Consider the following 26043-nt stretch of genomic DNA (forward strand, 5'->3'; position numbering starts at 1 on the left):
ATTGCTGAAAGTAACTACTAATTTATTATTTCTTTATTTGAATATGTACATTGGCAGATTTTCCATATAGTTAAAAGGCAAAATAGATAAGTTTATCCATTTATATAAGTTTAAAAAAGAGGAAATAAAATTCAGCATTTGATTTTACTTTCTAAAATGATATTATGATCAAAACTTCAAGCAAAATTAATTAGCATATAGCAGAAATTAATTTTTCCTTCTCTGTGAAACTTTACTCTTCTACAAGAGTGTGCAATTTTCTGTAATATATAAAAATACTTATTTATTATTTTTTTATTATTTATTTTTGCTAACAAAAGTTATTTACTGGACAACCCATACCAGCAGTTAGTTACAATGACTTAGGAAAGAGGTACAGTCAAAAGTCGTTAATCCGGACTCGTCGGGACTTCGGCGATTCCGGATTATCGATTTTTCCGGATTATAGATCATCAGTTTAAATCTGGTAAAATGGCATGCAGAAATTATAAAATTAAAAATATGAAACCGTAATTTACGAAATAAAGAACAATTATGATTTAAAGGGTATCAAAATTTACAAAAAAAAAAGCTTAATATTTATTTGTTTACTTTATTAAACATTCTTTCAATGTAAGTGGTTTAAGTTGCTTCGTTTTTTATGTTATAATACATTCTCTTTAATTCTATAAACAGACATAATTTCTTGTTCAGTTACAAAGTTCCGCTGTTCAAGTGATATAATTGCTGTGTCGAGAATACCGACTAATTTGTCAATCGAAATTTTTTCGTTTTCAATAACCTCTGTCACTTTCTTCGCTATCGGAAGCGAATTATAATGACGAGGCATTTGATTTAAATCATATCAAAGACGAGATGAAATACTACATTGAGTAAGCAATTATAAGCCAAATAAAATAAAAACATCTGCCCTTAAGATAAGGATAGTGTTGACAGATCAACTTCCAATTCAATGCACGCCGCCGCAGCGTTAAAGATAAACAAAGTTTAGATAAACAAACGTTAAAGTTTAGATAAACTTTATCCATTTTTTGCAGCAATTCCACTTTTTGTTTAATGGACTCCGAAAGATACTTTCGCTTTGTATATCCTTTACATATTAGTAAATATATATCGGAAATTCTATTTGACATAATCGGAAGTTCAAGCTTACTTTTATAAAATTGCTCTAACAGTCTGCAAAAAATAATAATCCGGATCCAATTCGAAGATTAAGGAACAACGCAATCTGCAACATTAACTGAAATAGATAATTAGATAATTTTAGCTTAGCTTATCCCGTCCGTTATACATTAAACGCGCATTCGTAAACGTATTTTGCGCGCGCGCACACGCAAATTAGCAGCGGTAAAGGTCTTACGCGCATGCGTCGGCAGAAAGTTTGTAGCTTTGAGGTCCGGATTATAGATCATTCCGGATTATGGGTGTCCGAATTAACGACTTTTGACTGTAGTATTTTGTGCATTATTAATCACTTAATCAAATAGTAAAAGGAAGAAACCTTAAACACTGATAATTTTTTTATATTGCTTGCATCATTGCAACAGCTACCAGTATTTAGTAAATATGTTATTGCGCATGAAAAGCATAAAGAAGTATTATTTAGGATATAACATCATGTGATAAGTATACATCAGGCTGATAGAGAACAATGATATATTAAATTTAAAAAAAAAAAAAAAAAAAAAAAAAAAAAACATAATACACAGATGTCAATTCTCCCAACTTTACATCAAAAACTCCTGTTAGATCACCAACTGAAGAAACCTTTACTGAAGAAAATGTTTGCCATCAGTTAATCAATTTTATTGAACTAATGGAACTTTAAATTCAAAAATTCCGTTCCTCCAGCCTTAGTGATTTTCAACATAATTTTCCTTACTAAATTTTGTTTGATCTGAGTTGTCTTAACACATTCTGACAAAAACAAGATTTATCTTTGCTGGTCACCATTGTGTTAATTTACTGTAGATATTGGTAGAACTTTTTATGAAAATTCAGCCGATGTTTAATAAGTTAATAATTGTTTTTAACTTTGTTTTATCTCAATAAATTGTACATTACTAAGTTTTTCCACTCAAACCAATCTTACTTTAATCACTTTTAAAAGTAATTTGGTAAATAAAAGCTTTTCTTCTCTGCTGAGGATTTTATCAGTATAAACAGTTTAAAAATATTACTGAATGACATTATACAAAGAACGTAAATTTAGAATATCTAATTAAATGTCAATGTACTTTATATCAGAATTGTATTATAAATTGTTCGATAATGTGAATCATGCATTATAAAGTAAGCATAAGTTGGTTTGTCATGCTTTTAAAATATATTCATCATGCAGTGTGAAAACCTGGAAATTCCCTGTCTTTCAGATTTTAAGTTTGATAGCAATCTTCATAATTATGCTTAGAAGAAAGTTTTACTCAACGATTTGTTTTTAAAAGAGCCATCCTATTATCTGTTCTGATTATTCCCCCTTCATTGTTTTATATTTTATTAGCTCTGACATTTCTCGCATAAAATGGCAAATATTGTTAATATTATTACCCTGTAATGCTTAATATTTATCTGTTAAGGTAAGATTTTTAAGATATCTCTTTAAAAAAAAAAACATACTTTCCTGAAAAGAAAACGGATTTTTCTGATACTATTTATTTTTTAAAAAACTAGTTTTCTGATTTATTTCACCTAATTTTTTTTCTCATATTGTTATTTTGTTTTTAGGTAGGACATGCATTTTTATTAGGGAGAAGATATTCTGAACCTTTACAAGCCAAATTTGAAACTTCAAATCAATTATTTGAGTTAGTATTTAACATCTAAAAAAAGAATTTCTATACAGATTTTTTTAATATTTTTTATGAAAGATAGTGATTATATATTGTTTTGAAGAGGAATTGAAACTTGAGTTTTTGTCTTTGAATTGATTGAGGACAATATTAGAACAATTTTTATATATTTTTCTTTAATATTTGCAATATTTATTCTTTGATGAAATGTTTATATATCTTGAATTGCTTATTTAATTAAAATGGCATTACTGCACTAAAATCATTTTGGAAAAATTGTCATCAAAATACATAATTGTTCTCTGTATATTTTTCTCAAAATAGCATTTTAAAATTATATGCTGATTTTATAATCTTGAAGAATCAAAAAAATACTTTATTTTTTTTTTTTTATTTTTTATTTTTTTTTCAATGAAAGGGATTCTGACGATCTTGTTTGATCTTTATTTTTGCTGAGTGATTATGAACTTTCTCTTATTTATTCATTGAAATTTTAAACTATTCTCTGAAAATTCTCAAAATTTAAATATTCTGCATTCTCACTTCTTTAGGTGCATTAGTTTATTTTAGATTTATGGTCCAGAATTTTTTCTAAGAATTTATAAGAATTTTATGAGAATGTTTTAAGTTATTTCCTTAGTGGAGCATTATTCATGCTACAGAAGATGGAAAGAAATGGGCATAATACCAGAAATTCGTCAGTGGTTTTACAAGTATAGTCCCACCACACTTATTATATAACTCCACCTTAATTTTGATGTAAAAGACCCTGACAAGTGGATCTTAGGTTCTCTTACCAAACCTAATGAGAGAACTTTTGCCTCACCATTATTTGAAGTACCTCCATGTTGTGCAGGCACTATATCCTTGACAAACATCCAAGCTTATGTTATTATGCCTATCAGATTAGCAGAAATTTAGATGTTCAACAGGCTTTCAATTCATATGAATTTAGGAAGTTTATTTTTACACAATTAGGTGGAGAGATTGTGAATACATAGATGTTAAATATATAATTCATTTGTTTTAAATATTATTTAATTTTTGTTTTCTGACCTATTGGTATGGCATTAAACTCACGTAGGTAGTATTTTATCTTGTGTTTCCTGTGCCCTAAGCTTTTTTATATATTTTACTGTAGAAACTTGTAAATTCAAAGACTGCATTTAGTATTAAAATGTCTTGATGCACAGCAGCAACAATGCTCATGCAGAAGAAATGGAGTTGTAGTACCACTTTTATATTTAAAACTTACAATGATTAAAATTACATGCATAAAAGACACCATTTAAATGAAGGGCAAAAGTTGTGGTTAATTACTAGATTAAAGGGGGACAAATACAAATGGAAGTTGTACAAGATCTGAACTTTTATTAAGGGAGGAAAATATTTGTCTCTATTTGAGAATCTGTAGTGTCAGAATACTTAGAGACAGAAAATATCATTCAAATTAATTGGCTAGATTACTCACCGACAACTTAAGCATTGTTGAGCATTGTGTAGGTGCCTTGACCACTGGATTACAGTGCACTGAATACTTTTCCAGATCCTTTAGGAATGAAAAGTGCACTTACAGAAGTGTTTCCCTGAGAGTGGTTTTCTATCAGAGATGATCATATACCATATTAAAGAAAAATATGCTGCAATACAAGGGATGTTGTTTTTCTCTCATCTAATTTTCTATAACTTTGGGCTTTAACTTCAAGATTTTAATATTAATCAACTGATAAACATGGAAGTTTATGTTAAACAATGCTTTTGTACAAATTACTTAATCCTTTTTCAATGAATAACATTAAAATTTTATTTCAATCAATATTTTTTAATTTTGATGAGCAGTGTGTATGTGTAGTGCTTAATTTGTAAAATTCTAAATTTGTTCTCTAGTCCTCTATTAAAAAACGAATTACTTATATATGTTTTTGTGTATTCGAAAGCTACTTAATGTTTTTGTTTTGTTTTCAGGGAATATCAAATGGGTTCTTATGGTCTTGGACTAACAAGAATATTGGCAGCATGTGTGGAATGTTTGTCGTCTGTTGATAATATCCGATGGCCATTGAGAATAGCACCATATTATCTATCTCTTATTCTTCCAAAAGTAAAAGAAAATGTTTAGTTCATTATACATTTTATTTTATGATTACACTAAATTTTTGAATTTTAGGTATTTCTCAAAAAGTTGTAAGAATTTGTAGTTATCAAAAATGTATTTGTCAAACTTTTTCCCTACATAAAAACAAATAACAGCATTTTATATTAAAAATTAAATGAGTAATAATATCAGAAAATTAACAGAATTTCTAAAAAATTCATGTTTATGTTATTTTTTATTAATAGCAGCCACTCTTATAGTTCATGCTCATTTTTTAATATGCTTTCATTTGATCTTTCCAAAATAAATCCAATTTAGTGATTAAAGCTATGGCATATTCTTGCTGTTTACTTACTATCTTACTAGTGTATAAAGTGGAGAAGGGTGTGTGTGAGATTATGGCAAAGCCTCAAGAGCTATCTGCCTAAGGGGAGGGATGCCTTCGTGGAGGACTTTCTAAGGGAAACTGGCTCGTATACATGTTACACATGGGGAAAACCACGAAAACGCCCATGCAGCCAGCCCGTTCGCGGGATTCGAACCTCGGACCAAACTACCAGTATTCAGCGACTTTACCGCTCGGCTGCTGGTGGGCCATAAAGGGGAGAAAGTTTGCTATTTATTAATGTTTAAAGTTTGCTGTTTCAATAAAGTTTGTTTTTAATAAAGTTTGCTGTTTAATTGTTACCATTCTGAAATGGCTTGATAGCACTGAATTTGTTATTAAATGTTATAAGGTTTATTTCATACCTTTTCAAAATACCTCATGAGATTGTTATTATTTAGGTATAGGAATTTAGTAAAAATAATAGATATTTTACCAGAACCTCCGATGTCTAAATATGTAGGTTCTGATGTAGAGGTGATTATAACACATATCCAATTTGGTAATTCTGATCTTTCATTGTTGCTTATTTGTTGAACATTTCCATAAATTTTTTAATTTATATTTACATCAAAAGGTGAAATAAAATTCCATGAGCATACTGCAAGGTTTATTTGGAGAAAGAAAGAACTAAAACAAAAAGTCAGCAGAGAGATGTGCTTAGAGCGAGCCATAGAATTACATTGTGTTCAAAAATATTGTTTTCAGATTGATTACATCATATCAAATTTTAAATTAATTTTTTTAACACTTAAGTTAAAAAGTTTTAAACTTAAGTAATAATAATATGTATATAATAATTTTGTGTGTGTGCATACATGCATGTGGGTGGGCAGTTGGCCTTGGCTGTTCTCCATCACAAATGAACAGTTTTTATGTTTATTAATAAAGAAAAAAAATAAGTTAATTGCTGTTGCAAATTAGATGCCAAATAATGTATATTAGGGTCATACTTTGTTAGTTTTAACAGAATGCAAGGGGAACAGGAGTCATCTAACAAATAGTTTCTAAGCAAACCTTTAATGTTATTCATTTCTGAAAATAATAACTCACTGGCATTGGTAGATGAAAATATTATTAAAATAGTAAATGCTAGCTTCTTCAGACAGCTATATGTATTCAGAATTGAGTTTCACGTTTCCATAATTTCAGTACTGACATTTTTGCTCATATTTCCTGAATGTCTTTCTAGTTTGATTAATTCCCACGCTTTCCTTATTTTGAGTCTGTATTGAACTAGACTGGAAATCAATTAGCTGCATTTCAGCTTTTCAATTTCCTACCAATCAAACTTAGACAAGTTACTTAACAAGTGCAGTCACATGACGGAATGAATAAACTTGGAGTATTTCCAATAACGCTGTAAACCGAGAAAATCTTGATGAAAATTCTTTGATTTAAGAATTGCCAAAGGAAACTCTTCAGTGACTTTTGCTTGGTTGGGATTTGTTACTGAAAACTTGCAGTTTAGCCTGAAAAGCACGATTGAGATCTATCATAATGATAACTATTTTGTTTGTTCTTGAAACTTTACATTCTTGAAGTTCAAATGTTCTTCCAAGCAATTAACAAATCTATGAAGTACATTACCACAACACAACCAGCAAACATTGTTATACATCAATTAGCCATTGTGCACTGAATTGTCTTCATCCAACAAAGCATTGAATTTTTATTTATTTAAAGTCTGAGAGAATGCGAGGTTCACTATTTTTGTGATTAAGGCCGTCATATTAGCAAGGGAGGCAAAATAATCCTTTGCACACAAGGCTTGATTGTGTATTGCAGTGGAATTCAAGAATCTCTAATGTATGTGTGAAATAAACTGCTAAAACCATTATTTTTGACAATCATGCTGGGAGCAGCATCAGTTGTTATTGAAGCAATTTTAGTTAAATCTGTTTCTTTCTTATTTAGTGAGGAATTAATAACAGCCATACAAATGTCTGTGTCCTTAATAATTGTTGACAACAATGTTATTGCAATGAACTCTTCCTTGATACCATTTACTGCACAATATTGAGCAAAAACAGTTGAATGAACAGATTTAGTTAAATCTGTACTTTTGTCAAGACATAAGGATATAAAGGGAAACTATTTGGTGTCCCATTCTCCCCCCTTCCCATTTTCTGCCAGTTTTAGGATTATGTTCTAACAATTATAATTTAAATCAATCAATTGTTTATGATCTAGATCTTTATTATCACTTCTCCCCTCCTTTTTCGTACCAGAATGCAAATTAGTTGTGAGTATTTAAGCTGAGGTGGTTAGACAGAGCATGTTTCTGCCCCTTGAGACCACATAATTAGCTCATATAAGATTGTATTCTTTGGCTTTGAATATATTTGTTGAAATTTAAATTGTGTTACCAGTAGAAAGTTTAGAACAACTTTATGTTAAATTATTTTTGTGTAGCCCTTAGCTACTAGACTTAGTTTTAAATTTGAATTTACTATTACTTTTAAATTATATCACTACAAGTAGTTGGTAGAATTGTAAACACAAGTCTTGCATTTATGTTCCAGTTTTGATTTAATAGAAAGGTTTGTTTTAAAACATTCTTAAGACTCTCTAGTTCTGTCCATATATAGCAATAATTTGCTTAACGTCTGTTAGGAGTTTGGTACTTGTTTATGCTACCAAAACAAGGCAAACTTTATATTGTCTTTTACTTTGTTTCTAAATAAAGGGGTACATTTAATGTGCTGAATTATTGTATTGTTACAAAATGTAAAGGCACGGTAAGATAGCTTCCCCGCAAAGTAGTTTTAGGGTTGCCATAAAATGGCAAGGGTAGGTAGGGTTGCCACATTTGGCAAGAAATTGTCCATTTGGCGAAAAAATTGGCGACATACCATGGGCGATTGGAGAACCTTCTGGAACGAATGTTCCCGAACACAAGCCGAAAGCTATATAAACCCTGCTGGTCCACAGTCAGTAAGTGCACTTCATCAAGAGGAAGTGTGTTTCTTATCGAGAGTGTGTGTGCCTCGTCTAGCGAGTCAATCCCTGGGGAGTCGATCAAGTTGACAGCTGAGCAGTGAGTGCTGAGTGGGTCGTCGAGTCCACTGAAGGAGTCTGTTAGTGTATCGCAGTTGGTGCATCGTTGAGAGAGCGTGTTGAGCTCTGGGAACGACTGGACCGAAGAGTCTGGAGCCGTGCTCTGTGTGTCATTGAGTGCATAGCGTGTTGTAGTGGGGAGAGTCTTGAGAGTATGTGGAGTTCCGAGAATGGCCGAGCAAAGTCAGGAGCTGTACTCTGGTGCTTTGCGGTGAAGCTGTCTCCACTGTTATTGTCTGACAGTGTGAAAGCTGTGTCACTGAACATGTCAGCTTGTTTATAACAGTTCGACGACTGTAAAAGTGATTTTGGAGCTGTCCTGACAATACTGGCAAATAAAGTGTGTTTCCATACTTCATAAAGTGTCGTCGTTATTCACTCCAAATCTACACGGACCTCGTACGAACGTAAAGGAAGAAAATAACGTAACAACTGGTGTCCATAACAATTGGTGTCAGAAGTGGAATTTGCGAGTGAATGCCAGTGACCCGCCTGAAGGAAAAAACCATGGCGGAGGAAATGAAGACTTTGATGGACTTCTTAGCCGAGATGAGGGCTGAGATAAAAGCCGGATATCAAGAGATGAGAGTTGAAATGAAAGCCGGATATCAAGAGATCAAGGCTGAGTTGAAAGCCGGACTAAAAGAGATGAAAGCTACACTGGAAGAGAAGAATGCCCGACGGGAAAAATTAAATGTCGGCCAAGAGAAGGTGCGAGTGCAACTCCGACAGGTGGAAGTGCAGCTTGCAGAAGAAACTGGAGCCATAAAAGAAGATGTGAAAATGACAGTAGTGGCATCTGGAGAATCTAAGGATAAAGAAATGAAAGAAGTAGCTAATGAACTGTCTGAAAAAGATCAAGAAATGAATGATGAAACATCTAACGGAATTAAAGAAAAAGAACGAAAACAAGAAAAAATAAAAGACGCAAAAGAAGCTTTTGATTCTCAAGTGCCTGAAGTGGAAGTGGAAGAAAGTGAAAATGCGACTGTTAAGTTCGTCGAAACTGATAGTGAAGTTACGAAGTCGCAGGCAGCAAGTGTTGAAACATCTGAAAGTGCGTTTGATGCAGAGATGGGAGAAGCGTATGTGCAGCTTAAGCAGTGCGCTCCAGTATCACAAGAAAATTCACCCACTTTGCAAACTATGTGTGCATCTCATAGTGCAGGTTTTGAAGACAAGGACTTGATTCTAAACCTGGATACTTGTGTTTGTGAAGAATTGGCTTCCGTTCATGACTCTGATGCAGAATTTGAAGCTGGTTCCCAGAAAACAAAGGAAAATAAGCACGTACCATCTGCTAAAAGTTTCGCTATGAACTGTACACGTGATGCGAACAAACTTCAGAGTAGTGAACAAATTGTTTCACATCTCCCTGTGGATGAAAGGTCTGAAAGGACTGAATCTTCAGACTATGATATGCAAAACAGAAATACATCTGAGAACTGCAGTGGAAAAGTATTTGATCCGGGTATATTTTAATGAAAAGACAGAGACTGACATTAGACTTTAATTTGATATTAGATTTTAGATTTAATTTTATATTTTAATTGAGACCTTAATTTGAATAATTTAAAATTGGTATGCGTTTAATTTGTGTATATGACTTGTACATACTGTAAATATCTGTTTCTTTAGTTATGTTATTTATGTATACCTTATGTTTGTTTCATTATGCTTTGTTTGTATCGAATTATGCTTCTGACCAAGGGTTGTAATGCTCGGGACGTGCAGTCCTTGGGAGGGGGCAGTGTTACGAAATGTAAAGGCACGGTAAGATAGCTTCCCCGCAAAGCAGTTTTAGGGTTGCCATAAAAAGGCAAGGGAAAGTAGGGTTGGCACATTTGGCAAGAAATTGCTCATTTGGTGACAAAATTGGCGATATACCATGGGTGGTTGGAGAACCTTCTGGAACGAATTCTTACCGGTTTAGTCCAGAATGTTCCCGAACACAAGCCGAAAGCTATATAAACCCTGCTGGTCTGCAGTCAGCAAGTGTTCTTCATTGAGAGGAAGTGTGTCTCTCATCGAGAGTGTGTGTGCCTCGTCTAGCGAGTCAATCTCTGCGGAGTCGATCAAGTTGACAGCTGGGCAGTGAGTGCCGAGTGGGTCGTCGAGTCCACTGAAGGAGTCTGTTAGTGTATCACGGTTAGTGCATCGTCGACAGAGCATGTTGAGCTCCGGGAATGACTGAACCGAAGAGTCGGGAGCCGTGCTCTGTGTGTCATTGAGTGCATAGCATGTTGTATTGTGGAGAGTCTCGAGAGTACGTGGAGTTCTGAGAACGGACGAGCAGAGTTGGGAGCTGTACTCTGGTGCTTTGTGGGGAAGCTGTCTTCACCGTTATTGCCTGACAGTGTGAAGGCTGTGTCGCTGATTGTTCCAGCGTGTTTATAGTAGATTTTCAACGACTGTAAAAAGTAAGTGTTATTGGAGCTGCCCTGATTAATATTGGCTAAATAAAGTGTGTTTCGATACTTAATCAAGTGTCGTCGTTATTCACTCCAAATCTACGAACCCCGTACGAATGTGAAAGAAGAATATAACGTAACAGCATCTTTATTTTAAAAAAATGATCGGCCAGGCTTCCTTCAAAAACTCTTCCTCGCCAAAAGAATTACCGTGCCAGACAATGATATTTGCAGCTGAAAACCTTGCAGCACTAGTATGACAATCTTTGCTAATATATTTAATCTTAGATGTTGACTGCTTATTTCTTATCTCAATCTATCACATGCGATGATTTCCCCCCCCTTTTTTTGACAAAGAGATTAGGGATTTGTTTCATAATGTCATTTTACAGATGATGTTCTATATACCATTGTTCCAGAACACAGAATGCACAAAGCTTTATCACCTTATTATTAAAGATGCCATATTTCTCAGCCCACAAAGATTGAAATTCTCTATTACACTTATCTTCCATTTTTTTTTTGGGGGGGGGGGTCAAATTAGTCATGTCAAGTAATATTTAAAATTGTAATTATAACACACACAAACTTAAGCAAGCAGTTGTGTTACCAACATGAATTTTAAAATGATAAAAAACTGTGTGTAATTACAGCTGACATAAGCACTCACTAAACAAAAGCAAACAAGCAATTAGCTAGCTTTACACCCCTTTCTGCTGCTTGCACATGCTCACTTCCATTCAGACAAAAGGGCAGGGATAACCACGTTCCATTGCCTGCAAAGGAAACAGTTTTAAAAATGGTCTTTCAATTACTGACTTTGCTGATGGATAAGTACCTAAATTCCTCAAATAATGCCATTCCCAATTTTTTTTTTTTTTTTGTCATTGGTTCACCATCTCTGCCATAAGTGATACTGATGTTATCTATGTTTGGAGCTGGCCCTGGATCTAAAATATGTTTTCAGTGTATGGTGTTTACTTCCTGTGACAGAGAGTATTTGATTCATAAAGTATATATTACCATAATTTGTGGACAATAGTTCTGATTATGTATAAAACATTGTTTATTTATTCATACTGCTGTAAATTATGTATGTGTTAATAAGTTAATTATTTTCTCTTTTCTGTATTGTATTTTTCTATTTTATTACTATCATTATTGTAAATGCATTATTTTTTATTTAAACTTTATCTTTCAGAAAGGTAGCAAGGAAGAATCTGTTACTCCTTTTGCCGAAGATTTGTCAGATTCTTTAAATAACATTAATTGGTTATCGTCTAATGTTCTCATAGATGATCGAACAAATTTAACAATTGGTAAAAGAGTTCAAGAATCTAATTCATTAGGAATACCGTATGTTATTGTTGTTGGTCGTTCTGTAAGTATTTTGTCTTTCAAGTTCTTAAATTATATTCCTAATTTTCTAAAGTAAATTTCTGTATTTTTTACCTTTTATAAAACTATTTATTGTATGTTTCTCAATTTTAAGTATTGTGTTACCATTACTAGACAGCTCTTTACGCTGTATACATGTTAGAGATTTTTAAAAAAATAATGTTTAAATTTTAAATTTTCATATTGTTTTGTCATATGCAATTGAAAATGTCGAATGAGAAGAAATAAAAATAAATTAACATAACACTGAAAAGGAAATTTGATGTCTTAAAGAGACAGGAAAAAGGGGGTGGGGAAGTATTAATTCATTAACCCTTTGCGGCTCAGTATTCCACTACATGGAACACCCAAACTGAATCACTTCTAAAACCTTTAAATTCAACCATAAATAGATAAAAATGCCTTTATAATATACTTTGAACTTTTCTTTTTAAATAGTAGATAGCAGCACATCACAAGGAGACACAATTTTCATTTATTATGTGTTATTAAAATCCACTTTTTCAAGTAATTTTCTCTATTTTTTTAATGATATAAAAAATTTTATTTGGAAAAAAAATTAGGCATAATTTTTCTGGCTGTACTTCAAATTATCTGTTCTACACTTTTTTTAATCTTTCAGACAAAAACCATACGCAGAATCATTGAATAAACTCTGGTGTTCCATTAGCGGGAACACTGCGCCTTTAGCGATCTCATGCTGTTACGAATCAGAACATCTGTGCTTAGGAGAGAACATCCGTTGTTTACATTTTCTGTTTCCGTTGCTTTGGGGGGGAGGAATGAATTCAAACAAAGCAGTATTGAGGGGTGATGTGTGTTTTGTATTATGAAAGCCAGGAAGCTTTAATGTTGGCATCTCGAATTTTTTGGGAGTCGTTTTTAGGCGGAAATTTTATTTGTAGCTTGACTCATCTTTACTTAGACCTGCGCGAATTTTTTGCTGTCGCTTTTTAGTCTCATTCCCGTTTATTTTCATTAATTGTGTAGATATTTTTCGTGTATGTATATATTATAGGCTTAGTTTTCTTTATTGTTAATATTAATCGTAGATAATTTTTTTATTATTAATTTTCTATAAATGGTGCGGAGAGGTCTAACTCTTTCCGAAGCGCTAAAAGTGTTTCATGAATTACCCTCAGATTACAGCCCAAAGATTTCCGTTTAAATTAGCTGTGTTCCCTCTGTGCCCTGAAAGCGTCAGAGATAACTTTGAAGAGGTGACGTCTTTCAAGACCTGAAGATACTCCCAGGCATAAAGCAAAGGTTTCCGAGGAAAAACGCTACAGTAATGTTGAACACATACCAGTGAAGGGTACGCATAGACGATGTGCACATTGCAGCATAAAGCAGAAGCCGCACAAAACAAGTTTTATGTGCAAAACCCGCAAAGTTGGTTTGTGCTTCCATCAAAAGGTGTGACTTGCTTTGAACAATTTAACGAAGCTAAGAAATAAGAAAATTTGTAAATATTTTTGTGTATAGGACTTGTGTATATAGATATTTATCTCATTTATCCATATATATTCAAGAATGTTGTGCATATCCAGGAAACCATATATACAGCCATAATATAGATTTTTTTCATTCTTATACAAATGCTTCTACTCATTTTCGTGCTTCACTGCAATGCTCGCTTAGTCGCACTTTTAAAAGCTCTGGTGGCGCAGTGTTCCACCTTTTGGAACGCCCACAGAATTAAAACGGTAAGTGCAATTTTTACAAAATTTTTCCTGTATACTCCTTTAGGACTAAATAGACAGCATACAACTTTTTTTTGTTGAAATTCCGACGTTAACGTATAGTGCTCCGCAAAGGGTTAAAAGCTGGAATCCAAACATAATGTGTATTTGAAAATTATTGATTTCCCCCATCTTCTACAGAAGGGTGCTATATAAATTTAATTGTAATTATCGTAATTATTGTTATATTTAAATGTGTAATTATATTTAAATTTAAATTATATTACTATATCTACTGATCATTTTTGAAACTAATTTGCTAACACAACACATCAGTATTCACTGCCAGATTGATACTGCAGACAATCACAGGTCACACTGAAATTATGCACATTTGAAGACCTCTATCATCAAACTTTGTTAGTTCTGCATCTTTTTTTACATTAATGTTAGAATGCATAATGAATAATTCCTGAATAAAAGACTAATAATGTATTTACAATTGTCATGGTTTTAAATCTATATAAATATGCAACCCAAAAAAGGACATTGGCCTTGAACGGGTTAATAAAATTACTTTGGATTTAATTGCTGGATGGACTACTATAACAGGGAGAAAACCTAATAGGTCTGAAATTTAATCTTGGTATGTGAAAAAAACATATACAGTACAAAGTCTGTAATCCGGACGTCCATAATCCAGAAATCAAAGCTACAAACTTTATGCGCATGTGTAAATGCATAATTCATTTATGCATGCACGTTTAATGTATAACGGGCAGTATAAGCTAGGCTAAAATTATCTAAGGCATTTCAGTTAATGTTGCAGATTGCGCTGTTCCTTAATCTTCTAATTGGATCGAGCTTATTATTTTTTGCAGACTGTTAGAACAATTTTATAAAAATTATGCTTGATCTTTCGATTATGTCAAAAAGAGTTTCCAATTCTGGAGCTGCCAAAGGATCTACAAAGCGAAAGCATGTTTCAATGTCCATTAAACAACAAGTGGAATTACTGCAAAAAATAGATAAAGGCCTATCCATCTCAAAATTATGCGAGAAGTATGGCATTGGAAAGTCCACTAGATATGACGCAAGAAAAAGGAACTTTTTGAATTTTTTGTGGAAGCATCTTAAACAGCTTACATTGAATAAATATCAAGCTTTTTTTTTTTTTTTTTTTTTTTTTTTTTGTACATTTTGGTACCCTTTAGATTGTAATTGTTCTTTATTTCATAAATTACGATTTCATATTTTTATTTGTATCATTTCTGCATGCCATCTTACCAGATTTAAATTGATGATCTATAATCCGGAAAAACCCCTAATCCAGAACCCGTCTAGATTACGGACTTCGTACTGTACTGATGCTTTGAAGGAAAGGAAAAGTATGAAGTAGGAACAGGAGAGAGTGAGTGAAAGAGTTTATTTGTGATTTAGGCAGCAAAAGGAAAAAGATCTGTCATTTCAGGATCTATTTTGCAAGAGCACGCCCTTAAATGAGTCATTTCAAGAAAAAGAGCTTGGATTTATTTCTGTTTTTCAGTGGCTCGGCGAGTGGATAAAAGACTGCATCATCAGGCATTGAAACATTTATGGTGAAAAGCTATCTTCTGACTTAAAAAATGTTAATAAATTCAATGATCCACAGACTGGTTGAAAATTAAGATCTATCTAGAGATCAAATTTACAACTATGATGAGTCTCGAAGGAATTTTAAATGCTATTTTCAAAAATGCTTGCATACTGAGGAAAAAGAATCAATGCTCCTCAAGAAGCAAGGAAAGAGTTACAATCTTGGCATGCAACAGCTTAATGTCTTAATGCAACAGGTCCATAAGCTTAATCATGAGCAAATGGGAAACTTCCTAGGAAAGCATAAAAATTTAACCTAATGGGACTAACTTATTCTTTGCTCTGCAAATGTCATTTAGATGCATGAAAGAGTGGAACCGTTTTTGATTGCTGATTTTATCAGCAGTTTGTTTCTTTGTTGGAAAAGTTTCTACAATAAAAAAAAAAAAAAAAATATGCCAAAAAGCACATTTTGTACTTGACAATGCCTTTTCCTATTCTCATGCAGCACAGTTTTGAGACAATCTCACTCAAGATGGCAGAAATCGTACAGAAACTTTGTGGACTATTCTGCTATAAGAAAATTCCTGGCTGTGAAGAAATTACTGATGGTAATATTGAAAACTGGATGGGGAGCATGAAAACTGTGAATTTTTAAGAGGATGGTGGAATGCAGGAAGTTGTTTACACATTTTAGAATGATTTTGTGTTGTTTAATTAATGTTTTATAAGAAAAGAAATATTTTCTTTAATGTGTAATCTGATAGCTGTTTTTCTGGACATGATTTCCTGCATCAAGATTTCCATAATAAAATGTGCTTTTCATAACATTTTCAAAGGTTTTGATTTCTATACCACTTCTATTACTTTCTAGAGTTGAGCAATTGTTGTGGGTTAGCACATAAAATCTCTTTTCAAGAGACCTGAGCTCCATAGGTGAAACATGGCTTTATGGGACTTCGTAGGAATATGCTAAAGCAATGCCTGTATCGATCTTCATTTTTTTTTAAGGAATGAAGTGATACTTTTTGAGCTGTGACTTCTTGCTTTGTCTTGATGAAGTCTGTTTAAAAGTCATCGGGATAAAGAAATTGAGTTTATTCCATAAAAATCGAATGTAAAATTTTCTCTTGATTTTCACATTTTTTCTCTCTTCTTGTTTTTAATTTCCCGTTGTAAGAGAATCCTGCAGCAATTATAAACCGCTTACTGAAACTTTCTTTGTATTGATGGAACCAGGTTTATAAATTTTTTCTCTTTGTTTTAAATAATAAGTAGTTGTTTTTTTTTTTTTTTTCCCTCCAGTCATTTAATTAAACCCATGCTTCAACAAAGGTCACAATGTATTTTTATTTATCTCCAACTAAATAATTTTCATACAAAGTTTACAAATTGTTCTGCTTTGAGCCACATGCCTCATTAAAGCTAGTGAACATTGTGTTTTTTTAGCTTTTTCAAGCTATAAATCTTGGTTTGTGATTTTATTTATTGTTGCTACAGATGTGTTTAAAGAAAAAAATATGCCAAAAATTGATTCCTCTATTGGTGGATTTTCTCTTGTTACCAATGATTTATTAGAAACAGTGTATACTTTTTTGGGGTATATGTTTGAAGTCTTCTTTCCAGTGGTTGATGGTTTTCACTTTCTGAATAATGATGTTGTTTCTTTTGCACTTCAAAATTTTTAATGATAGGCGTTTTGCAGTATTTTTGAATTATGCAATAGGAATGTTTCTCTTCAGAAAGTGAAAAGCATAGCCTTCAATCAAAAGTTTTTTTACATGTGACATTTTGAAAGATTAATAAATTTTAAAAGAAAGGAAATTTGTCTCAAATTAAATTATAAGCTTTTGCCAGTAAATTTTGTATTCTAAAACTTTTTTTTTTTTTGTCTATCAAAATTAATAAAAGATGACAAGGATAAAAATGAAAATGAATCAGAGAACAAAAAGGGGGAAGCCAAAGGAAAAATAAAAAATTTGACTTAGAATGCTCTGTTATTTAAAGAAGCAAAGTGCATTTGCTATGTGTAGTAAAAGCCCAACTGTTTGATATTCAACTAAGTGAAGTATTTTAGCAAACAAATTTCCCCAAGTAATTGAAATGAGAGTTTTGTAATACCGCTTAAGAGTGCTCATAAGGCTATTAGCATGCATACATTGTTGCCAAACACTACGATTTAGCTCCAGTAATGGATAAGCAGGACGTCACATCGCAACCATACAAAGTTTGTTTTTGTTTAATGTGCATCCGATTAATTCTCAATAAACTTGTTTAAATATTTTCAAAGAGGGATATAAATTCTATGCTTTTCTTGCATTTAAAAAAATGATTAATATTTGGAATTGTGTGAAGTGAATATTTTCAAAGTTACAGTAACCAGACATCAATAAAGGCCACAATGTGCGGCTAAATGGATAAACAACGATGATGTAACATGAAAAATTATGAAAAACGATTTATGTTTTTTGTTTGCTGTATCCTTAATCTTTATATCATTGTCATTTAACTAAATGGAGAATAATATGTTTATGCAAACTTCTACTAGAATGGTGATATCTTCACCAACTTTCATGTTTGATGAGATTTTATTATCAGATCAGGCCTACGAAATATTTTATATGATTTAAATGCATATTTTTTTTTCCTCTTCTGAAATCTTAATTTTAGATATAAGGTTTTTATATTCAAGTTGATAATAAATCAGATTATTATTTTTATAATTTTAGGGTGGAAACTCTTCTGACTAATTTCGCTTTTCTTACATGAATTCCATTTTTTATATACTCAATTATCCAAAGTTTTCACATATCCAGAATTTAGTATTTCCCAAGATTTCCAAATAATCAAGCTTTTACAGTACATTTTGTTTCTCTGTCATCTATATGATGAACTGTACTAAAATGAAATGAGTGTGAAAGATAGCCTAGCATCATAAGATTCTTTTTAACAGCAAATTACTAATCAGTTCTTTCATTTTGTGTATGTAAGTGTTTTTTTGTTTTTTTTTTTTACTTTTAATAATGTTTTTTGTGTTGTACTTTTATGCTCCGTATTATGCTAGAACATGCAATATGCAGCAAAATAGTATTACAGTAGAATTCCAGAAATCCGTAAATATGCATTAAATTATTATTACATTTGTAAATTGATTATATTATTCATTGTATTATAAGTACACAGTATCGAGGTTTGCCGACTTCGCCTCATGCAAAGATTTCCGGTTTCGGATTCCAGTGTTAGAATCACTGTTGTAAAATTTCAACAACTTTTCTTTATTTTTCCGTATATCATACACAACCACGTTGCAATTCTATACCATTCTGCTATAAATCGAGGAGTAGCACCTGCTTCCATCTTTTGCAGAATTTGCATTTTTTGCATTACTATCAATGCAACGTGTTTACATTTTTCAACGTTGTAAGCAGTAAAATCATGAGTGCGTTTCTTATCTGTCATTTTTTTTAAAAAGGGCTGAAATTAAAAATATTCTTAATTTATCCTCAAAATATCCAGATAAAAAAAAAAAGGCAGCACTAAACAATCTCGTGAAATGAAATAACAAAGCTCAGAAAATACAACGGAAATCGTGAGCTTGAACAAAGAGTTGAGTGAATCGTCTGCTTTTTTACCTTGATGCAGATTAGAGGGAAAAAAACTTATCTTATTTTATATGTTTTTTTTTAACTTTTTTATATCAATAATTTGGTATTTCCGTTTTGACTCATTATTATTCAGTAATTATGATTTCATTATTCGGTAAGTATTTTTTCTTTGATATTTCGTTCTCAATGTTGCGGTTTCCGAAACCTATAAAACTGAATGTTTATATTCCGAGAGGCAACGCGGATTTCATGTCCGCGGATTTTCGGTATTTGACTGTATTAAGTTTTCAGTAACTTATCCCTTGTTGTGCAAAATGTGACATTTTTGCTTTAACTTATTATCCTCTGAGTCCATATTAGATCGAATTCATGGGATTCTGTTCTATAACACAAATTTTGTCCCAAGTAATGTTCCATCACAAATTTCTTCTACAGAATGTAGTTAATGGCCACTAGCAGCCAAATTCTCATGTACTTCAAGTTTCACATTTGTGACACGACTTTCCAATGAAATTTTTTAACAGAGAAATGTCATAAAAGCATTCTGATGAAAATAAGCAATAATTCAGAAGATTTCACTATCTTTATCTGCTACTGCTGTGTTTCTTAAACTGTGCTCCTTGGAACCTAAAAGGCTTCCATGGAGCCCTTAGGTTCCACGAAACTTATGTGCTTTGTTAATAACATTCAAGACAGAAGCTTGAAAAAAAGCAATAAAAATGAATGACCCTCGTTTAATGTGGATAGTCGATAGAAATCAACATTAAGACGTTGCAGGTTGTAAAGGCACTGTTGGGACAATATTTTAGCAGCAACCACACTGGGAATTCATCTGAAATCCCACTATCGTTGATTCCCCAGCTCATTTCTTCATTGATTGTTACACATGTAGGAACACAGCAGATCTACACCAGTTACCATAAATTAAGGAAAAATCACAAAAGTGATAATTACCCAAAACGTTACATGTAGAATTTAGTGAAATTGACCCACAGTATACAACACATAGTAAGGTATAAAGTAACATGAAAAGAAATTAATTACTTATGGTGTTATAGAAATTAGCATATGTATAAAATGAAAAAATGAGATGTATCAGTTTGGTTAAGAAAAATTATCTTCAACATGGAGTATGATCTCGCCTAGAAGCAATACAACACATACAGCGATATTTGATGCTGTCAATTATGCACTCTATCAGTTCCATAGGAAATGAGAGCCACTGCTCTTGCGAAGCAGTTGCAAGTGTGACAAGGGTCTGAAGAGAAGGATTGAGAGCAGCTATACATCTTCCTAAAGCATCTAATATTCTAATTATAATTCCTGTTTCTATATAAAAAAGTTCAACATTTGTGGTAAATAATTTTAAATCTTTGTGGTTCGAAGCATCATAATATATGGATATAAATGTGCATTTAATCTAATTAATTTTTTCTGCAATTGTGAAAACGAATATAGTGAAAAAACATTACAAAAAATTGCTTCGGTTTTTGTCCTTACGCATGCAATTTTTTTGTCATACAATGTTTTGATCATTTATGATGTACAATCTTCCTACAGCATCCCAAATATGCTGGATAGAATTCAGGTCGTCCCCCAGTGATCAAGCTGGCTACTCCATGAACTGAACTGTTTGTTGCTACCGCACAGAGCTTGCATCCATAATGCAAGCTCTGTGCGGTCTAGCATTGTTGTCCTGTAGCAATAAATTATCACATATTGTCCCAGCATAAGGGCACACATAAGAGTCAAGGATGTCAACACTATAGGCCTGAGCATTCGTGGTTCCACGTGGGAAGACATAGAATTTTGTGCTTCCACCCAAAGAGATATAACCCCAAACACAGACACTGCCTCCTCTATATGCATCTCTTTCTTTCATGGATGTTTGATGGATGATAATGGGTTCCAGGTTCTCTCCCAATCAAATAATGCCTACTGTTGCTTCGGAGGCTAAATCTGGACTCATCTGTAAAGAGATCAGCTGTCTAGCACACATGTTGATGTACCCACCTGAAACATTCTCTTCTATGATGTAATGTGAGCGGTATAGAATTGGCTGGTTGCCTTGTGTACAGACCTCTTTCGTGAAGCCTTCTATGCACAGTTGATCTTGACACCAACTTTCCAGTGGCTGCATCAAGGGGGGATCTGAGTTGAGCCAGAGTGTTGGTTCTATTCCTTCACGTGCATAACAACAAATATTGGTCGTCAGTGCTCATCATAGCATTTGGCTTTCCTTGGTTGAACCTCCTGGATACCGAATCTGTTAGAAATTGTTATCAAAGTCTATGAACCACAGTAGGACTCACATTTAGCCATCACTTCTGTCTGATTTTGCCCTGCCTCTAATCTCTCAATAGCTTTCCATCGCAGTTCTTCGGGAAAATGATGCCTGAAGGTCATTGTTACAAATTGACTTCCCAGTTTTCTTATCTCAGTACCACAGTAAAATTTCCAGGCTTGCTCTGAAGCATGCAATTTTATGCCCCTCGCAGATGACGTATTTCGATTCCAGTGCCACTAATTGCATACTGTAGTTTTACTCAGCAATTCATATTTGACAGCATATTCAAATTTTATATGGATTGGCCTTTTTTGAATGAGTTATCACTATTTTTGTGATTTTTTCTGAACTTTTGGAATGTGTAGAAATACAGGGAAATCCCATCTACTTGAATATGAAAGATGCTGTGAGTAGTCAAAATAGTAGTCCTTGTTGATGTGTCTCTTTAAAATACTAATTGATTGGACTTTTTTAAATTTTTTTGGCTTATTGATAAACTTTATTGATTATTATAATATATCGTGCATTCTGTTCCATAAGATTAGAAGTAAAATATCTGATGTGTATACCACATGACTTCCTTGTATGGAATATTAAATTTTCCCACATTTCATTTAAACATATTGAATTAACAGTTAACAAATTTTCAATTAAATTTACTTCGTCAATAGTGCTTAGACCACAATAGAATAAATGCACTATATTATTTACCATAGTTCACTATATTTATTTACCATAGCGATACTTCGGCGCTACGTTCACTTAACAGCATTAACATTCATTTTATTATATCATCTGAAGAATTGCCATAAATTCTATTCAAATACTATAATAAATCTAAAACGATATATAAAAGAAATTAAACAAATAAAAAATAACTTTTTCTCAAAGTATTCAACGCCGCTTACCTAATGCCCATGTGCTACTAATTCAGTTCTCACTTTGTGGCAAGACAAAAATACATAAAATTCAAAATATTTTCATTAAAGTTTCACAGCTATAGAAAAACATAAAATACCAAATACAGTTAAAACAATTAAAAAATAAATTTTTACTATTAAAGTTACAGTTTCTATATAAAAATAAGCTAATAACTTAAATGTTAATTCCATAGGGAATTAAGCATAATTTAATTTTCAATAATGAAAGAAGACGTTACTTTGTTGTTGGGAAGCTTAGTTTTTCTAGATTGGCAACAAATCCACTATTCTGGTAAGTTTAAAATGTAAACAAACATGGACGGCATACTAATCAGAAATTAGGCTTAGCCGCACTTTAAAAACTTTTAAATTGTTGGTAATTCCACAATTATTGCATTAGGTTAACTAAAGGCATAAAAACCTTAACCAGAAGATAAGAACAGCATAATTCAATCATTTTTAAAGCAAAAAAGGCACGATTTACAAATATCTAAGAATAAAGTAACTGAGATCACTGAGCCGAGTAACAGAGTGAATATATATACATTCTGAGGTTACTCGTTTTTGAGTTATGCGAGATACATACGTATGTATGCACAGATGCCACGAAAAATTTTCTTCAGAATTCATTTTAAATCAGTTTTATAATTTTTTGGGGAAAAGAGTCCTTTATTCTGTCCTTACATACAGATGTCACGCAAAAACATTGTTAAATTACATTTGATAGCAGTGAAAATGGATATTTTCTTTGAAATATGATGGCTGAAACTTTTCGGGATTACAATACTTCCTTTTTATTTCGTACAAGGAAGTAAAAAGGCACCTCCTTGGGGACCATAATGTAAATTATAAGGAAATTCAACCAGTATATCAGATAAACATTTATTTTTTTATGCTTACCCACACAGTTACCATGGGCAACTGCATTGATTTCTGTACCAATTGAGCAAAAGTCATGAGTGACATAATTAAAGGGGCTACACAGCTTATTAAAAATACCACCAAAACTTATTAACCACTACATGATGCATAGGCAGGTACTTGCTTCAAAAATTCATCCCCCAGATATAAGGTTTCGATGAGGTGATTAAAGACATTAATTTCATAAAATATCAGCCACTAAGTAATCGGTTATTCAAAGTATCATATGAGGACATGAGAAGTGTACATACATCTCTTTTTTTACATACTAATGGTTATCTCAAGGAAAGATACTAACCCATAATTTCGAGCTAAAGGAGGAGGTACATCCTTTTTTCAGAATAAAATATCTAATTGAAAAGTCAATTATTTGATAGAAATCAGCTGCTTAAAATTGCCTATTTAAGCGGCATATATACAAGACCCGATGAACATCTCATAAAAAATTAAGGCGTTAGCTTCAGGGCAAGTAAGTAAATGTATTTACTGGCCATGCAAAAGTTCATGCTTTCAAGAAAAGGATAGAATTTTTGACAATTTGTGTGCACACCAATGACTTTGATTGCTCTCCAACAATAAAAAACTTTTCAGACAACAAAGGGGTTTGAAATAGGGGACATATATATATATTGAAGAAATTATTCAGCACCTGAGAGGTTTGAGTGAAGCTTTTAATCAGAATTTTCTGAATGAACAACAGATTAAATGTAAAAATGAATTGTATTATTGTCAATGCATATCTTGTCAATCATGTCAACAGAAGAATTTGAAACTTAAATGATAGTATGTTCATCATTGTAACAAAAATTTTAATTAATGTCATTAGTGGAATTCTAGTGCAGTTTAAAAGTTGAATGTTCCAATTTGTCAAAAAGGCCACTTTAATTATTTTCAGCTACCTAAAACAGAGTTCTCAGATTTATGAATCGGCAAAAAATAAATTGTGCAACAGACTTGATGCCAAACCTGGCATGAGCATTCAACTTTCATCTAGTATTAAGTATATATACAATAATAAAAGGCAATAGCACTCATTCCATTAAAATTGAATATGTTATTTTAAGAACTTTTGGATTAATTTTGAAATTACTTTATGAAGCAAATAAATATTATTTGATGTAATTGTCATTTTTGTTGCAAATAATCTGTTTACAGAATATTGCTCTAAAACCCTATTATTGAAGCAAACCAAGAGTTCCACGATAAAAGTGGACATTGAAAAGTGTTCCATTTATTAAAAAGATTAAGAAATGCTTTTCTATTGCATGTTGTCAGAAAAATAATAATAACAGTTTAAAATTGGCATCATTAACTGTTGCATCTCACTGGTTAAAATGCAAATATCTGATTATGATTTTGCTACATATTTTGTTTTTGTGTGTTAGAAATGTTACTCATAGTAAAATCCCCAATATAAAATTTTGTTCTTATAATAAAATCATGTATACAGTACAAAGTCTGTAATCCGGACTTGTCAGGACTTCTGCGATTCTGAATTAGGGGTTTTTCCAAATTATAGATCGGAATTATAGATCATCAGTTTAAATCTGGTAATATGGCATGCAGAAATTATAATATTAAAAATATGAAGCCGTAATTTATAAAATAAAGAGCAATTATGATCAAAAGGATATCAAATCTTACAAAAAAAAAAAGCTTAATATGTGTTTGTTTACTTTATTAAACATTTCTTTCAACGTGCGCATGCGTAGAGCATCCATTACGCATAGTCGAAATTAGAAAATTGCAACCAGAAAACTATTTGATGTGTATTCATGATATTTATAATGACGAGGAAATTGATTTAAATCATATCAAGGACAGAGTACATCGAGATGAAATACTACACTTAGTAAGGAATTATAAGCCGAATAAAATAAAAACGTCTGCCCTGAAGATGACGATACTGCTGACAGATTAACTTCCAGTTAATTGTTCGCCACAACGTCCCCCCCCCCGAGTGAAATTGATACAAATCATTAAGCCAAGCTGTTCTGATTACGCAAGTAATATCGTGCTAAGTGGAAAAAAATGTGGTTCATTTAGACTATGTCTGGACTTAAACAACACTTAAAACATGGTGAATCCTTTTCCGAATATTTAATTGCCATGCGTAAAATAACCAGTCATGGTTCTGTTGATGATTCATCAATTCTTGGTTATGTAATTAATGGGATACCCGATCAGAGTAGTAACAAAATTATTTTGTATGGGTGTAAAACTATTTCTGAATTCAAAGAGAAATTAAAAATTCATGAGAAAATCCACGTTCCAGATAGGAAGAATAAGGGTTATTCAAATACTAACACACAAAATAAAGCACGCGCTGTATCTAATAAGAGTAAAGAACCAAGGTGTTCATGATAGTTATTTAGTTATCATTATTATTAGACCATACACATGCAGTTTTATATGTATGCTTGTACACAACATAATGATTTATAGCTCTTTGTAACCTATTATAGGCACAAGAAGAATTACCAAGAGTGGAAGTTATTGATATGTACAAAAATGAAGTATCATTTTTGACACATAAAGAAACAATGGATTTCTTTAGAAGCAAGAATGTGTTTCAATCTTTTGTTTGAGAATTATTTGAAATCTTCATTATGTATATATTATTAAAACTTATTTCATGTTTTTAGACTTTTATATTTCAATAATATTCATAGATTTAGATGATAACTTTCAATATCCAAATATTTAAATGATGTTTTGATATTGAACATTTATTATTACTGCAAAGTAGTTTAAATCAGATAATTTTTCCTGCATTTTTATTTATGAATTAAAACTTAAAACATTAAAAACTTCATTCCTCCATAAAATCATTTAGATCACACCTTCAAAAGTAAGCAATCAGCCCAAAAAGGGCTTATCAGATAAAATTCTTTTAAGACTTTCAAGTAGTTCAT

At 32.2% G+C, this 26043-nt stretch overlaps 1 protein-coding gene across 2 annotated transcripts in view; it reads left to right on the forward strand.

Moving 5' to 3' along the window:
* The window catches only part of ProRS-m (prolyl-tRNA synthetase 2-like protein, mitochondrial), an 87237-nt gene extending 61469 nt beyond the window's left edge, over positions 1-25768 (forward strand). For both annotated transcript variants that reach the window (XM_035350978.2, XM_035350981.2), the window contains exons 11-14: positions 2725-2804; positions 4755-4890; positions 11942-12121; positions 25594-25768. In XM_035350978.2, coding sequence (XP_035206869.1) covers positions 2725-2804; positions 4755-4890; positions 11942-12121; positions 25594-25716 — 519 coding nt within the window. In that variant the 3' untranslated portion in view covers positions 25717-25768. The remainder of the gene's footprint in view (positions 1-2724; positions 2805-4754; positions 4891-11941; positions 12122-25593) is intronic.
* The last annotated feature ends 275 nt before the right edge of the window (positions 25769-26043 follow it).

The sequence above is a fragment of the Stegodyphus dumicola genome, chromosome 9 (assembly GCF_044657685.1).
Source record: "Stegodyphus dumicola isolate Sdum_Otavi_A_Nest chromosome 9, ASM4465768v1".
Lineage (NCBI taxonomy): Eukaryota > Metazoa > Arthropoda > Arachnida > Araneae > Eresidae > Stegodyphus > Stegodyphus dumicola.